General features: G+C 47.8%; 1 protein-coding gene across 1 annotated transcript in view; it reads left to right on the top strand.

Annotated features, from left to right (window-relative positions):
* IPO5 (importin 5) overlaps positions 1-17925 on the top strand; it is a 387223-nt gene that overhangs the window by 13638 nt on the left and 355660 nt on the right. Inside the window, exons 3-4 of the mRNA XM_033948411.1 lie at positions 3129-3321; positions 9964-10066. Coding sequence (XP_033804302.1) covers positions 3129-3321; positions 9964-10066 — 296 coding nt within the window. The remainder of the gene's footprint in view (positions 1-3128; positions 3322-9963; positions 10067-17925) is intronic.

The following is a 17925-nucleotide window of genomic DNA, read 5'->3' as shown; positions in this document are numbered from 1 at the left end:
AAATTCGACACAATCCAAGGATGTGTTTTTCTTCCCGAATCACGCAGACAGAAGCTCCAGAAACAGATCATGGATCTCTTAGTGCCCCCCGAACCCATCTTCCAGGTCAATGGCAACCTCCCTGGAGGTTATGCCCTGGGTCAGGGTGCACATGCAACCTCCTACATAAATCCCTCCTGTCTCAGAGGTCCCTTCAGCATCATCCCCTTCAGATGCCCCTTCCCTGGATGGAATCAGCATGGAGCAGCCTGCGCTGGTAGATTCAGGGAAAAGCTGTGGTGCAGGGCATGCCTCTTTAAATCATGGAATCGATTACTCTTATGACCCGATGCCAGTCTTTAAGGCTGGGGTGCTCATTGCTCCATCCAGGGCCAGTTGATTCCCTATTAAAAGGGGTGGTCGGTCAACTGTCTAGAGCTCTGAGCCATACATTTGGCATTAAGAGTGGAAGGAAAAGCAGTAAGGGTGTTTCGACAGGGAGATACCATAAGTGTGCACTTGAATTGGGAAGCTCTGATGTTATTCCAGTGGGCAGAGCTACACTTTAGGCTCTTTTCGCAGCGCACATGGCTGGAGTGGAAGATGTGCAAGCCGACTTTCTAAGTTGCCAAGTCCTGGACCTGGGAGAAAAGTTTCTCTTGCAGAGAGCGTTTCAACTCATTGTGCGTTGTTGGGGCAGGCCAACTATGGACTTAATGGCTTCAGCCAAGAACTCGAAAGTCATGTAGGTTACCTGCTCCTGCAGCTGGATAACATCCTCTGCTTTCTGCTTCTGCTTTAACATTCACCAGCTCTCATATCTTGGCTTTCAATTGCCCCATCTCTCTCCTGGGACTGGGTACTCTCTCCTTTATTACCTTAAGACTTTTGATCTACCCAGGGTTTGGCAGTTTCTGCCTCTAAGCTCTGCAGTGTGCTTTCACTTTCTTCTATTTTTTTCCTTCTGATTCAGCAGCTGGTTTTCCATCATTAGCAGTTGACCCTGGAGGGTGTTCCTTTTTCTTCCTTAATTTGGCTACATATTCAACAGCATATAGCTGGTGTTCCAATAAGTCTTTAATTTGGTGTTTAGTCTGTTCTAGCTCAGTTGCTAGATCTGGACGTGGGTTTTGGACCCCTTCTGTGTAGTCCTCCCAGTTACCCATTCTGGAGTCTCTGCTTCTGGTCTCTTCCCAGTATAACTTGAAGTACTGACTTTTAAAACACAGCATTTCACTCCAGGAATTCCACTGCTTTTTATTTAATAAAACCACTCCAGGATTTCCAGCAAATCCTGTTCCCAAAGCAGCTTTATTTTTTTTTCTCTCTCTCTCTAGAGCCCTGGTGTAGCTATCTCCAGGTGTAAACAATGAGGTAATTAGGACAGTTTTCCCTTCTTCAAAGCTTGAAATGCACGGAAGGGCTGCTGGCTGAACAGGTATCCATAGTGGATTAATTAAGCCTATCATCAATTTCCTTTTTCTCTCTGTCTTGGTTAAAGCGGTACTCAAAGCAAATAACCTAAATAAAATCCTGCTTATCCATCCCTATATACCTGTTATGATGTCCCTAACTATCTTTGTAGCCGGAGCTTCCCTCAGGTTTTTCCCAAAAACCTTTTCTGTATTGAGGTCCCCAGCCTCTTCAGACCCCTAGTTAGCTTCTCTGCAGCAGAAGCTAAAAACAACCAGGCAGAAACACCATATGTAATATACTAGCTTCATGTGGCAAGCTAGCCTGTGTACTCAAGAAAGGTTGGGACCAAACACCAGTTCATAACAAAACACTTTTTTATTCTTTTAGTTTGCCTCACACTTTACAAACAGTTAAGCTTGGCTTACCTTAGCCAAGTAGTTACAGGTATCAGTCCTTTTCCCACAGCTCTTCCCTCAGCTGATGTCTAGGGAAAAATCAGAAGTTATTCTCCCTTGCTCAGGGAACTGATCCCAGGCTCAAGCATATATTCTCCCTGCTTGAGGACTGCTTCTGTGACTCATCAGGACTGCTGAGCCCAGTGCATTCTGAGACCTGTAGTTTACGCACTACTGGGTCAGCACCTTCTGCTGTCCAGTGATATATAATATCATTACTGAGGGAGAATCCCTGCCTTTTTTTACAGTCCCACTTAGGAGAAAAGAGCTGTAGGCCTTGGCAAATTGCTCTTTCATTTTATAGTCTGCAAAGCAAGCTATAATATCCTTATACAGTATTTGGTTTTTTTGGGGGGAAGACACCAATGCCCTATAGGTTTGGATCAGCAAGACCTCACTGGGTTGAAGAGTAGGCTGTTCAGTAGATAATACAGAGACCACTACTTTCTGAATCGCTGACTCTGCATCAGTGTATACAAGTGTTTCAGGTATATCTCTCACTTGGATATTAAATCTGTGGTTCCTGTTTTCCAGGTCCTCAACTTTTTCAAGTATGAAGGACTCTTGGATTTGATATTCCTGCCAGCGAGTCTCCAGGCCTGTCAAAACCTCAGCATGCTCTTCCATATGTTGTTCTACTGTTTTGACACGATGACCAAGTTCCTGAATTTCCCCAGAGAGGTCTGCCACCAGGGCTACCAATTCCAATCATATTGCCCCGGTATCTGCTTTAATTTTGTACAATACTTGCTGATATTCTTTGAGGGCCGGTGTAGAAATTCCATCCTGTTTATCTGCAAGTCTGTAATTGGACTGGGATCACGCTGCCACATTGAACCATTGGGAGCTAGTGGAGAGGGTACCATCTTGTTTACCGCAGTTGTCACAGCCCAGTTTGGAGTATAAGCAAAGGCAGTCAATGTGAGAAATTTACTGCCAGTTCTGAGGTGGTGAAAAAGAGTTAGCTTTCTTTCCTGCTGCAGTTGCATTGGGTTAGAAAAGTTAACAGCCTCATTTTCATTCATTCCTCCTCAGTCTATTGACACCCCAATCTCCACCAAACAAATTGCACAAATGTGAAATGGCAAAGTAACCTTGTCTTACAAAATTGTGTCTGTGATCTCTGAAAATCTGTGAAAAAGTAAGTCTTTATTCTATTCACATTTCAGTGAGGTGACTTATGGCACCACGTGGTGAATGTTTGTTTATTTCAGACAATTCTTGTTTGTTTATTTCAGACAATTCTTGGTAATGTGGATAATTTTTTTTATTCCGTAGGCAAGACAAATGGCTGCTGTCCTTTTACGGCGACTCTTGTCTTCCTCATTTGAGGAAGTCTACCCTTCTCTTCCACTTAATATACAAACTGCCATCAAAACAGAGCTGCTCTTAGCCATTCAAGTAGAGAATCAGACAAATATGAGAAAGAAAATCTGCGATATTGCTGCTGAACTTGCTCGGAATTTAATTGGTATGTATGGAGTCTTATTCTGGATTTCTCTGAGAGCAAGTGTGCATGGTAGGATGAAGTCAGTACACAAGTTCTTGATACTGAGATGGGGGAACAGTGAGTGGCAGAGTATTATATTGTTTTTGGTCTCTCCATTTTAATTTTGCAAAATACATATTAACTTCACAGATCAAGAATAAACTTAGTCAAATCTGTGGCTCTCATTGTTTGAAAACAATTGATTTGAAGCAAATTTTATTTTGTTAGGCATGCTCTTACAGGGAACATTCCATATTGCATAACTACCTAATTAGTAAAGAGGAATTTTAACCTATTCTATATTTTGCTTTTAACTGCTTCTCGCAGGAAGTCTGGTTATGCTCATTATCCCAGGACAAAGCAGGCAGGTATTCTCACTAATGGGTGACGTGATCCAACGGAGCCCCGATGCGGATGCTTCTTTGAAGAAAACTCGAAGTTTCGAGTCGCCCGCACCGCGCATGCGCGAGTGCCTTCCCGCCCGATGCACCGGGCGTGTCTCCTCAGTTCTTACTTTTCCACGGAGCCAAGAAGTCCATCTTCGACTCTCTGTGCAAAGTTCCTTCGCTTCTAAGGAGACAGATTCACAACGAATGCAAGGCGGTTCTTCTTCACTCAGAGGGTGGTGGACACCTGGAACGCGCTTCCGGGAGAGGTAATAAGACAGAGTACAATTCTGGGGTTCAAAAAGGGACTGGATGACTTCCTGGAAGCAAAGGGGATAACAGGGTACAGATAGAGGTTTACCGTACATTGAGCGAATAGGGTATGGATATTTTAGGTTAGGTAGGAATCACTTTCAGGTCGTGGACCTGGGGGGCCGCCGCGGGAGCGGACTGCCGGGCACGATGGACCCCTGGTCTGACCCGGCAGAGGCAACACTTATGTTCTTATGTAATCGCTGGTTTTCATCGTGTTTTATTGTTTAAAACAAAAACATTTCTTCATACCGTTCGACCGGGCAGGCCACGTGGCCGCAGCCCCGCGGCTTTGATCTTGCGGCGGAGCTTTTTCAGCCTATGTCCCGGCCTATCACCGGTTTTAAAAAGTGTGACGAGTGCCAGCGCGCGATTTCGCTAACGGACCCTCATCGACACTGTGTTCGGTGTCTTGGGCCTGAACACATCCCGAAATCGTGCCGACCTTGCTCCACACTCATTGCATGTGCTTTCAAGTGCCTTTGCGTCCTGTGGGAATCGCTCTTCATGGAGTCCTCGACGGAGCCGTCGACCTCAAAGGGACCCGCACCTTCGACATCATCCGCAACCCCACAGTCTTCCACCTCTGCGGTGCCGAGTCTCATCAAGCCCGCCTCGTTTGTCTCGGCTCAGACTCCAGCGCCTGCTGCAATGCTTTCCTCAACCTCCTCAGGTCAGGTAGCCCAGCAGCCCATTCCCCCAGTCGTGTTGAAAGTGCCCAAGGCCTCGAAGTCCAAGCACTCACACGCTGCTCCAAGGGAACGCGAGGCCCGCGCAGGTGTTCCCATTTCAGATGCGGATCCATCCTTGCCGGCCTTGTTCCAGACCATGCTACAGAAGCACTTCATCGAGCTCTTTACCACGATGGGGCCTCAGCTTCTCTCCCAAATCCAGCCTGGGTACACGGAGGCCTCCCGTGAGGTCGAGCCTCCTCCAGTGCCTCACTGGGGAACACACTCTCAACAGGGAGCAGAGTCTCTGTGAGTGTCTGGTCTGGCAACAATGCATGCATCGCAAGGAGCAGAGTCTTTGCCCATGCCACCTCTGGAACTGATACACTCGATGCAAGGAGCAGAGTCTTTGCGAGTGCCTCCGTTGGAGCCGATTCACTCGATGCAAGGAGCAGAGTCTTTGCGAGTGCCTCCGTTGGAGCCAATTCATTCAATGCAAGGAGCAGAGTCTTTGCGAATGCCTCCATTGGAACCGATCACCCTGACGGGATTCGAGCCTCTACGGCAGCAACCCTTGCTTCGATCGACCGCTTCCAGCCCCATCCACTACCTGGAGGCCTCAACGAAGCCTGCCTTACCCCGTCCATCGAGGCCAACCTCTCGACACCGATCGAGGCATTCCTCGAGGCATTCATCTAGGCACGCCTCGCCTCGGCGGAAACAAGCATACCTGGACTATTCACCTCCACCGATGCCAGAACTCAAGGACACAATGGGATCCTTCTCACCATCTTGATCCCTGTCCCCAGCGGAACCAGAAGCCTCGACCTCATCGAGCCCATCACGGAGCCAGGCAATGGCAGACCAACTGTCCTTCTCCTCGTTCATCTGACAGATGGCTGAGGACATGGACATACCATTGGACAAGGGTTCCAAATTCTCAAAGGAATACCTGGAGACTATGCGCCTCCCTCAACCACCCGCTGAGTCCCTTAAGCTTCCGTTGCACAAGCTTCTGGACCAGACCTTCGCTCGATGCCTCGAGACACCTTACTCCGTCCCTGCTGTCCCGAGTAAACTGGACACCAGGTACCGCACGGTCCATCGCAAAGGGTTCAACAACTCTCAACTCTCTCACCAGTCCCTGTTGGTGGAGTCATCATTGAAGCGATCCCATCCCTCCCAGGTCTACGACGCTGTCCCGCCTGGCAGAGAAGGAAAAACCATGGACCGATTCGGCAGGAGAGTTCTGAACTCCATGATGGCCAGAACACCAGAACTCCATGATGGCCTCGAGAGTTCTGAACTACAACTTCCACTTCACAACATACCTGGAGTTCCTGGTTGTGGTGGCTGCAGCACTCAGGAACCATGGCCTCCAGGTGTTTCCTTACCTAGACGATTGGCTCATCAAGGATTCCCTCTCGCGACCCAGAAGACAATTTGGTTACTGCAGCATCTGGAATTCGAGATCAACTTCCCCAAATCCCACCTGCAACCTTCCCAGACTCTTCCCTTCATTGGAACGATTCTGGACACTACCCAACTCAGAGCGTTCCTCCCGCTCCCACGCAGGGATGCTCTCCTTCATCTCTGCCACTCAGTATCCTCTCGCATGTCCATCTCAGCGAGACAAATGATGGTCCTTCTAGGCCACATGGCCTCTACAGTTCACGTGATTCCGCTTGCCAGACTTCACCTCAGGATTCCCCAATGGACCCTGGCGTCCCAGTGGTCCCAGAAGTCCGACCCTCTGACTCGCCTCATCCGGGTCACTCCTGCCCTACAACAGTCTCTTCGCTGGTGGATGCTCTCCTCCAATCCAGAGGCTTGTTACTTCACACCCCCAACACCAGAAAGTCCTCACGACCGACTTGTCGACTTATGCCTGGGGGGCCCATCTGGACAGCCTCCGCACCCAGGGTTACTGGACCAGCACGGACCGCCAGTGCCACATCAATCTCCTGGAACTCAGGGCGATCTACAACGCTCTCCAGACCTTTCAACATCTCCTTCGCAACCAGGTTGTCCTCATTCGCACAGACAACCAGGTCGCCATGTACTATGTGAACAAGCAGGGAGGCACGGGATCGGCCTCCCTCTGCCAGGAAGCTCTGAAGGTGTGGGATTGGGCGGCTCGTAACAACACCTTCCTACAGAGCGGTCTACATCCAGGGGGCGGACAATGCCTTAGCAGACAGCCTGAGCCGTCTTCTGCAACCTCACGAGTGGACCCTCAACTTCACGCCCCTGCATCATATCTTCTCTCTGTGGGGGATGCCTCAGATAGACCTCTTTGCAGCCCCCCACAACTTCAAACTGCCTCACTTCTGCTCCAGGATCTACACCCCTCAGTGCCTCGAGGCAGATGCATTCCTCCTGGACTGGACGAATCGCTTTCTATATGCGTTTCCTCCATTTCTTCTCATTCAAAAGACTCTAGTCAAGCTGAAGTCAGACAATGCCACCATGATCCTAATTGCCCCACGGTGGCCCAGACAACCTTGGTACTCCCTTCTACTTCAACTCAGCAGCAGGGAGCCATACCTTCTACCAGTCTTTCCATCTCTGCTTACACAGCATCAAGGATCTCTGCTTCACCCCAGCCTGCAGTCTCTACACCTGACAGCTTGGTTCCTCTCAACGTAATCCCTCTCCAGTTTTCTCAACCTGTGAGAGATGTCCTGGAAGCTTCAAGGAAGCCCGCTACTAGACAATGCTACCACCAAAAGTTGGCTAGATTTTCTGCTTGGTGTTTTTCTCATCATCATGAGCCACAACACTCCTCCTTGTCTTCAGTCTTGGATTATCTTTTGCACCTTCTCATTCTGGTCTCAAGTCTACATCGATAAGAGTCCATCTTAGTGCAATTGCTGCTTTCCATCAGCCTCTTCAAGGGAAACCTCTCTCTGTTCATCCGGTGGTTTCCAGATTCATGAAAGGAATCTTCCATGTTAATCCTCCCCTCAAACCACCTCTGGTGGTTTGGGACCTCAATGTGGTTCTTTCTCAGCTTATGAAACCTCCATTTGAACCTCTTCACAAGGCTCACCTGAATTATCTCACTTGGAAAGTGGTGTTTCTCATTGGCCTCACTTCTGCAAGAGTCAGTGAGCTACAAGCCTTAGTTGTGGACCCGCCTTTCACAGTATTCTATCATGACAAGGTGGTTCTCCGCACACACCCGAAATTCCTTCCTAAGGTTGTCTCAGAATTTCATCTCAACCAATCCATCGTCCTGCCAGTGTTCTTTCCGAAGCCACACTCTCACTCTGGAGAATCTGCTCTTCATACTCTGGACTGTAAGCGTGCTTTAGCTTTCTACCTAGAACGCACCAAACCTCACAGATCTGCTCCTCAACTTTTCATCTCCTTCGATCCGAACAAGTTGGGACGCCCCGTTTCCAAGCACACCATCTCCAACTGGATGGCGGCTTGCATCTCATTCTGCTATGCCCAGGCTGGATTGCCCCTTGACAGAAAAATCACAGCCCACAAGGTCAGAGCGATGGCAGCTTCTGTAGCCTTCCTCAAATCAACACCAATTGAGGAGATTTGTAAAGCTGCCACTTGGTCCTCGGTTCATACCTTCACCTCACACTATTGTGTGGATACCTTCTCCAGACGGGATGGACAGTTTGGCCAAACAGTACTACAAAATTTGTTCTCCTAAGTTGCCAACTCTCCCACCATCCCATTCTGGTTAGCTTGGAGGTCACCAATTAGTGAGAATACCTGCCTGCTTGTCCTGGGATAAAGCAATGTTACTTTTCGTAACAGTTGTTATCCAGGGACAGCATGCAGCTATTCTCATGTCCCACCCACCTCCCCTGGGTTGGCTTCTCTGCTAGCTAGCTGAACTGAGGAGACACGCCCGGTGCTTCAGGCGGGAAGGCACTCGCGCATGCGCGGTGTGGGCGACTCGAAACTTCGAGTTTTCTTCAAAGAAGCGTCCGCATCGAGGCTCTGTTGGATCACGTCACCCATTAGTGAGAATAGCTGCCTGCTGTCCCTGGATAACAACTGTTACGGTAAGTAACATTGCTTTTTCTTGGAAGAGCTGTCTGCTGGAGGAAAGAATCTTAAAGGAAGAGAGTACTATAAGAAGGAAGAAAGGAGAGATAAAGGGAGACTTTGATAGTGTAGGGAGAACCCAACACAAAGTGAGGAAAAAGGAGGAATGCATAATGAAGGAACAATTTTGTTTTTTAAGGAAATGACTCAAAAGAAGCTACAGTGGAACCTTGGTTTACAAGCATAATTCATTCCAGAAGCATGCTCGTAAACCAAGTTACTCGTATATCAAAGCGAGTTTCCCCATAGGAATGAATGGAAACACGCTTTGATTCGTTCTACCTCCTCCTCCTCCCCCCCCCAGGCTACCGGCGCTGCTCCATCACCCCCTCCCCCCCTGCTCTAACTAGCATCACCCCCCCCCCCCTGCGAGAACCACATTGCACCCCCGTGGTGGAAGCTGCATTCGCCCGCCCTCCCAAACATGCTCCTTCTTACCCCATATGCTGCTTGTGCGAGTGAAAGAAAGCTCCTGCCTCTTGCCTGGGCTGGGCCTTGAGCATCTGCGCATACTCAAGGCCTTCTGGCTCTTGTTCTTTCAGAGAGAACGAGATCTAGAAGGCCTTGAGCATGCGCAGATGCTCAAGGCCCAGCCCAGGCAAGAGGCGGGAGCGTTCGTTCACTCGCACAAGTAGCAGATGGGGTAAGGAGCATGTTTGGGAGGGAGGGCGGGCAGATGCCGCTTTCAGCACGGGGGTGCGATGCAGTTCTCGCGGGGGGGGGGGGGGGGTTGCGATGCCGGTTCGGGGTGTGCAATGCCGGTTAGAGCGGGGGGAGGTGCTCGTGTATGGGAACATGCTCGGTTTGCGAGACAAAAGTTTGCAAAGTGTTTTGCTCGTCTTGCAAAACACTCGCAAACCGAGGTTCCATTGTATTATGATATAGGAGTGCTAGCATGTGAGTTTTCTTTAGAAATAGAGTGAGTATTCATGATTTTTTCCCTAAAATGTGTGGGGTGTCAGAGGTTGTCTCTTGAGGAACCTGGAAAACAGCACCATAGCTCTGTTTTTATAAAGAGTGGGGAACCCCTTGAAGCTATAAAACTGAGAGAATGAGGAAGGTGGCCAGCTAAATAAAGCATATGTATGCTTTAGGTTAAACCTTATTCTCAGGAAGCTGGAGCTGTTTTAAAATGTATTCAACTAATCTTATTTGGATGTCTGATCTTTATACTCTTCAAGATGATGATGGCAACAACCAGTGGCCTGAAGCTTTAAAGTTCCTGTTTGACTCGGTCAGCTCACAGAATGTAGGGCTGCGTGAAGCTGCTCTACACATCTTCTGGTATGTTTTATCATGTCATGTCAGTCCAAATTCAGCAGTACTCAGGCTGATCACATTTGGGCAAATATTTTTAGCCTTCATAGGAAGGCAAGAAACCATAGAGATCTGCTGTTAAATTTGCTCTTAAGAAAATAGTCTATACATATCTGTAGGTGGTATTCCATCTAAAATCTTGGATACTTGGTAGAAATACTTTGTAGACTTCCATTGGAACATGTATTGCCACCTTATGAAATGTTTTTATATTGTCTATGTTCTGTTATCATTGTGTAGGCTTTTCCATAACATTCTCATCAGACCAGTCCAGAACCTGTGGGTTGTGCTTGTCAACCAGCAATTTTATTCATTTATTTGTTGTTTTGGTATATTTTGTGTATATATTAATACAATGGAGTTGATATACTTTTGTATAAATGATATTCATATGTATTCTATTTCAAAGTTTTTCTTATTTATATATTTTTTTGTTTGTGTTTAGAATGTATGGGGCTCATAATCAAAAAAAAAAAAAAAAGTCCAAAAATGTGGCCTAAATGGGTACTTGGACGATCAGAAAGCCTGATTGTCCAATTACCCATAACCAAAACTGGTTTTAGACGTATCTAAAACCAGCTTAGGCCTTTCCCCTGCCTTTAAACGCATAGAGCGAAAAGAGGCGTTTTTTAGAGGAGGGGAAGGGCGGGAGGTGGGCTGACCTAGACCTAGGCGTACAGCAGGTATAACCAAAGATTTTGACACTTACACGTTTTGACTTAGACCAAGTTAAAACAGGTATAAGTGCCGAAAAAGTGCCTGCTGAGCTGATGGCGGTTGGCGGAATCAGCTCAGCGGCCCGGCAACCTACCCACACACCCCCACAGCAACCATAGCAGCAGGAGAGATGGCTCATCTCCCCTGCCGTGATGCGATCACCCCTCTACCCGAATTGCTGCGACCCGCGGCAGGAGAGATGCCCAATCTCTCCTGCCACGGTTTGTGGCAGTTCGGGTACAGGGGTGATCGCATCGCGGCAAGGGAGATAGCCAATCTCTCCTGCCGCGGTGCCTCACATCCCCCCCTACAAGATCGGGCAGGAGGGAGCCCAAGCCCTCCTGGCCCAGCGACTGCCGACACCTCAACGATTATGATCGGGCCAGGAGGCTTGGGCTCCTTCCTGGCCCGATTATAATTGCTGGGGTTGGAGTGTCGGCAGTCACCAGGCCAGGAGGGCTTGGGCTCCCTCCTGGCTGGATCGTTGGAGGGGGGGGGTCGCTGGGGCAGGAGGGCTTGGGCTCCTTCCTGCCCAAATCGTTCTCGGGGAGAGGAGGGGGGGTGGATTCTGTAACCGGTGTTGTTTTTGACAGACACCAGTTACAGAATCCAGCTTTTAGGCGAAGGACTGGCTCCTCCTTCGCCTAAAAGCTCTTGTGTTGGGCGTTTGGGACTTAGGCTTTTTTGGTTGATTATATGTCGTTAGTGTAGACATAGTTTAAACAGCTGAACGTAGAGGCAGGTCATTATAAAAAAAAAACACACCTCTTTTTGGATTTATTTATTTATTTTTTTTATAATTGACATTTTCCCTGCTTCTACTTTCAACGTTTAGGGCCTTAGGCCAAAAGGGGACTTAGACATTTTTTTTTATTATATGCCCCACCACGTGTTTTGTTTTTATTTTCCAATTGTATGAATATCTTCATTGTCCTAGACCCCTGAGGCAGGTGTTTTTATGCAGAAAGGACTGTGTTGGGTTCAAGAATAAAGTTTTTCCCAGAATCCGGAGGGCCCTTGGTGATTTTTTTTTTTGTGCTTGTTTGAGAGTTTTGTACGTTGACCCTCTTCTATACACAAACATCAGTTTGAGGCAAGAAAAGTCCTATGTGCTTCACCCAATAAATGCTTAGTTGCTCAATATTTCTTTCTCTCTTGGATGGTGATAGGCAAACCAAGTAGCTCCTCCAGTTGGAGAATTGGGTATAAATTGAATAAAGAGGATACTTCATCTTGAAGTTTTAAGGTCCAAAATAAAACCAAACTATTTGATCTGGGCAGGGCTGATACTTGGAATCCCCCCCCCACCCCCGGTTGATGGTAAACTGCTTCCTCACTTCAGGATATTAGAAGAACTCTGCAGCATTTGTTCCAGACTACAATAGTGATGGGAGTATACATGACTCCCTTCATTGGCTACTCCCTTGGGAGTTTGGATTAGAGGCTGAATGTTCAGGCCAACAGCAATGCTTCTTTTAGAGCTTTAAGCCAAAGAACTATTCTTTCCTACCAGTTTATCCACATGCCTGAGGTAATTTTTAGGGTGCAATTCAATATATAGGCCTCAGGGAAGGGGATGACTAGGAGTTTGAGTTTTGTGGCCCCATCCATCCCGGTGCAGTCCAGACTGCCAGTTGAATTTTTTACCTAGAGTTTTTAACATTTACTATTACTACTACTATTAATTATTTCTATAGTGCTACCCAATGTACAGAGTGCTATACATAGTCACAAAGAAGACGGTCCCTGCTTGAAAGAGCTTACAATCTGAACAGACAAGAAGACAAACAGGATGTCATGGATATAGTAAAGTCCAAGATTTTTTGGGGAGGAGTGTACGGATACAGGTCAGATCTTCCATCAGTGTAGTGTGGGAGGGGGGGTGTCTTTCTGCACTGCAGATCTTGGTTTCAGCCACCTTCTGGTGTCAATGGTGTTTAGGCCACAACTGTGAGCTTATATAGTATAGCGTGGCCTGTGCTCACCTGAGGAGATCCTTGGGGCACATTTCAGAGGGAGCCCTTAGCACAGTCGGTGGTCTTTTGGTCCTAGCCTCTCTTCAAATGCCAGCCATGAATTGCTAGCTACCTTTTGACGGACAAGAAGTGAAATGTAGTGGTGCCTTGCAAACCCACAGGTATAAGTGTGGGAAGAGCAGCCATCTCGCGCAACCTTTTGAAGTAACTCCAGTTTCTGAATATTTACCAGAGTAGACCAACTGCCCGCCTATGTTGCTAATTCTTTAAAGGATGATCCTGTCAATGGAAAGGGGTCTCTCATGGTTTTAGTAATTTGATGGGAATACCTGAAAGCGGTGGCGTATCAAGGAAGGTGGCCTGCCCCGCGTGCAGGCCACAAGGGCGTGCTTCCGAGATTGTGTCATGATGCGGGAACTTCCTTTACAGCAGCAGCAGAAACCTTCACAACTCCCTACTTTTTTGGTGTCGGACCTTCATCTCTTCTGGGGCCTGTGTTTGTAGAAGCAGGAAATAGGTGGGACCCAGCAGAGAGGAAGCCTGACGCCTGCAGAGCAGTGAGTTGTGAAGGCTGCTGCTGATGAGAGAGAGAGGTACTCATGGAGAAGGGGTGAGAAATGCTGTACCAGAAATGCTGTACCCAATTGGAGGGAGGGAAGGGTAAAGAAGAAAGCCATCCAATTGGGGAGGGAAAAGGAAGGGAAAAGAGGAGAAAGGATGGCTTTCTTCTTTACCCTTCCCTCCCTCCAATTAGTACAGCATTTCTGGTACAGCATTTCTCACCCCTTCTCCATGAGTACCTCTCTCTCTCATCAGCAGCAGCCTTCACAACTCACTGCTCTGCAGGCGTCAGGCTTCCTCTCTGCTGGGTCCCACCTATTTCCATGGGGGAGGGAGGGAAAGATAGGAGAAGAGAAGCCAGAACATGGAAGGAGAGGAGAGAGATGCCAGGACATTGGGATTAGGGAAAGAGATAGATGGCAGACCATCAGGAAGGGAGGGAAAGAAAGGAGGAGAAAGATGCCAGAGCATGGGGTGGGGGGAGTAGAAACAGAGAAAAATGGAGAGGGGATGAAGCTGAAATGAATCATGTATAAAGCAGAGAAGGGGCACAGGATACAGTTTATGGAAGGGACATAGAAAGAGGGAAGATGCCATATGGAAGGGGGAGGGGGGCAGAGAAAGAGGGCAAACAGTGGATGGAAAGAGAGGAGATGAAGAAAACAGAAACCAGAGATGACAAAAAGTAGAAAAAAGATGGTTGGATTTTTTTTTTTTTGCTTTAGAATAAAATACAGGCAGTCCCTGGGTTAAGAACGAGTTCCGTTTTTTTAAACTGTACTTAAGTTGAATTTGTATGTAACTTGAATTCTGTACAGTACACAGTCTGTAAAAACATTAAAGAAACGGTCCTCAAAACAAAGTACTGTAGTTTAAATAGAAAAGATAGGAAGTTCTTCATCCGTCTCACTGAACATTCCCTCTCCACATCCAACATTTCTCCCTCTCATCTCTCTTTCCCACCATCATGTGCAGTATTTCTTTCTCTCTCACTATGTCCAACAATTCACCTCCTTTCTTCATTTCTCCATGTGCACTGTCTTTCCCTCTCACTCAAGACACCCATGCCCAGCAATTCTTCCTTTCTATTCCCTCCCCCACCTCAGCATCTCTTTCCCTCACTTCCTCCATTGCTCCCTCCTATCTCCGAAGTTCATGTTCCCTCCTTTCTTCCATCCATCCTTTGTCCAAAGTTTCTGCTCCCTACCTTCCTTCTGTGCCCCAACGTGACCCTGCTTCTTCCTTCCTGTGCCAACACAACCCTTCTTCCTCCCCTCTTGTCCAAATGTGACTCCCCTCCTCACTTCCATGTCTCAACACGCCCCTCATTTTCTGAGGGAAGGCTTCCAGGTCAGGTTAGCCACGAGCCTTGTGCAGTAACCAGCGGCTTCAGCTTCACGAAGAGCAGTGCCACTGACAGGAGAAAGGTGGCCAGAGGAAGTAAACACCCATGGGAGGCACAAAGGGTCAGGTTGCCATGTGAGCCGTGGCTTTGTAAAGAGAACTGCAATGGGAGGAGGGAGCCGGCCAGAGGAGATAAACACCCACGGGAATCGGCATGAATTTGGGACGCAGAAAGGAGGAAAAGATGATGAGAGGCATGTTAGAATGATGGGGACAAGTGGAATTGTTAGGACATGGAATGGGAGAATAGGGTTGCACTTGAACAGGAAGGGAGGAAGAAGGGGCGCATTGACTTAGCAAGGGAAATCAGGACTCCCGTAAGTACGAGTTTGTAAGTCGGGCATTCTTAAACCGGGGACTGCCTGTAGTATTTTAGCTATATTGATAAACATTTATAAATAGAAAATGGAAATAAGGTAATCCTTTCAATTGGACTAATTTTAATATATTTTTTACTAACATCTGGAGACCAAAACTGTACAGACCTGAGAAGGGAGGTTTTGACCTCTGAAAACTAATTGCAAAACAGATTATGATAGTCTAAATTAAATTGTATTTTCTTATTTTCCGGTTTTTATTTTATTTCTGCAGTATTTGTTAATTCTTGTACAATTCCACTTTATTCTAGGACCAGTGGGTTGTTTACCTTATCCTGCCAGGGACTGTTGGAAGCCTCAAACATTTGAAGCACTCACCCCTCTCCCTCACATCTTACCACTGAACACGCCCCTGCAGCTCCCAGTCTTAACTTCCTACAGGCCAGGCTGTATGAGCTTATCTTTTCTGCTCATGTTTTTTTTCATGATTTTACAGTAATTTCCGGTCATGGTTTTGCCCTTATGCTGTGGAGGTTCCCTATGTGGACGTCCTTGACTGTGGGAGATTGCAGACTGTAGGAGAACATGTGCTTCTGGGGTAGTTCCCAGCTCGGCAGTAATCCCCCCTGGACAGCCTGCACATCAAATAGGGACCTTTCACTTGGGAGCTGGCACACCCCAGGTTCGTACGTTTGTTAGGTGTAGCACAGTCTGAGCAGTTTTGTGAAGGTGTCATTCAGGATCGGAGCCAGACTGCGTTCCTCCACCAGGTGTTTGTGTGACGTGTTCACGATGGCGGAGGTCTCTGGCCTTAGGGGAATTCCAGATTTTCAGTTCACTGAGGCAAAGGATCTCCCTGTAAGCTGCGTTCAGCTCTGCATGCAGTTTCAGCACTGTGATTAAATGTTACAATTTTTTGTCAGCACTTGTTTATGTGCGAACCAGCTTCTTCGATACCTTTGGTCTTGGACTATCTTCTATAGCTTTTCACCTCTGGATCTAAAACTGCTTCTGTCAGAGGACACCTCGGCACTATTTGCGCCTTCCTTGCTCTTTTTAATATTAACCCTCTTTCTACGCATCCACTGCTCTCCAGGTTCATGAAAAGGCATTTGAGCTCCAAACCCCAGCTCAAACCGACTCAAGTTATTTGAGACCTACATGTCAGCCTCCCTATTCTAATGAAACCTCCATTTGCACCTCTTAGAACTACTCCTCTTTAGTTTCTAATTATGAATGTACACTTCCCCCTCCCCATTCGCAGTTTCCACACTCGCAGTTTCATATATTTGCAATTTTTATTTTTTATTTTTTGGGGGGGAAATTCTCCCTTCATAGTTTACCACGTTCCCGCCTCTCTCCAGCCTTCCTCCCAGCATCCCGGCCTTACCTGGTGGTCTAGCAGGCTTTCGGGGCAGGAGAGATCTTCCTACACTCCTGCCCCATGCAGATCGTCAATAGGAAATGGCTGCCGTGAGCTCCCGTCGTAGTCTCAAGAGACTACGGGAACTCAAGGCAGTCATTTCCTATTGGCCATCTGCACGGGGCAAGAGCGTAGAAAGATCACTCCTGCGCTGAAAGCCTGCTAGACCACCAGGTAAGGCTGGGATGCCGGGAGGGAGGCGGGGGTAGGTCAGAGCCAGACGAGAAGATATTCGCGGTCCGACTCTGCCCCTATCCCACCGCGAATACCGAGGGAGAAATGTAGTTCTCTTAACATAAGAATATAAGAAACGCCTTCACCGGATCAGACCAAGGTCCATCTAGTCCGGCGATCCGCACACGCGGAGGCCCATTTAGGTGCTCCTTTTTGGAGACCCGGTTTTCCCGTATCCCTCAATATGATCTGCAAGAAGCGCGACCAATATGATAAAGGGGATGGAACTTCTCTTGTATGAGGAAAGACTAAAAAGGTTGGGGTTTGTCAGCTTGGAAAAGATGGCTGAGAGGAGATATGATTGAAGTCTACAAAATCCTGAGTGAAGCAGAATGGGTACAAGTGGATCGATTTTTCACTCTGTCAGAAATTACAAAGACTAGGTGACACTATGAAATTACAGGAAAATACTTTTAAAACCAATAGGAGGAAATATTTTTTCACTCGGAGAATAGTTAATCTCTGGAACACATTGCCAGAGGTTGTGGTAAGAACGGATAGTGTAGCTGGTTTTAAGAAAGATTTGGACAATTTCCTGGAGGAAAAGTCCATAGTCTGTTATTGAGAAAGACATGGGGAAGCCACTGCTTGCCCTGGATTGGTAACATGGAATGTTGCTATTCCTTGGGGTTTTGCTAGGTTCTAGTGACCTGGTTTGGCCACTGTGAGAACGGGCTGCTGGGCTTGATGGACCATTGGTCTGACCCAGTAAGGCAAGGGTGCCCAATAGGTCGATCGCGATCGACAGGTAGCTCGCCAAGGCAAAGTGAGTCGATCATCCAGGACTGTCTTTGCCTTGGCGATCTATCGGGCCGATCAATCTTCCTCTGCCCGACGTCAATTCTGCCGTCGGAGAGGAAGTTCGGGCCAGCCAATCGCTGCCTGGCTGGGCGGAACTTCCTCTCCGACGGCAGAATTGACGTCGGGGAGAGGAAGATTGATCGGCCCGAAGCAGAGAGAGCATGGTGCGGCGGCGGCTTTGGGGCCTGTTATCCATTGGTGGCATTTGGATCCTGTTCCCCGATGGCAGCTGCAGTGGCAGTGGCTGGGGAAGCGCAGGGAGAAAGAAAGAAAGGGGGCAGGCAGGGAGACATAAGGAAAGAAGAGAAACAGAAAAAAAGAAAGAGGGCATGAAGAGAGAAAGAAAGAAAGGTCAGGGAGAGAGGAAGAAAAAGTTGGAGGAGGGAATGAGGT

The sequence above is a fragment of the Geotrypetes seraphini genome, chromosome 6 (genome assembly GCF_902459505.1).
Source record: "Geotrypetes seraphini chromosome 6, aGeoSer1.1, whole genome shotgun sequence".
In the NCBI taxonomy this organism is placed as follows: Eukaryota; Metazoa; Chordata; class Amphibia; order Gymnophiona; family Dermophiidae; genus Geotrypetes; species Geotrypetes seraphini.
The sequence above is the reverse complement of the archived record's forward strand: the minus strand, read 5'-3'. Positions and strand labels throughout refer to the sequence as shown.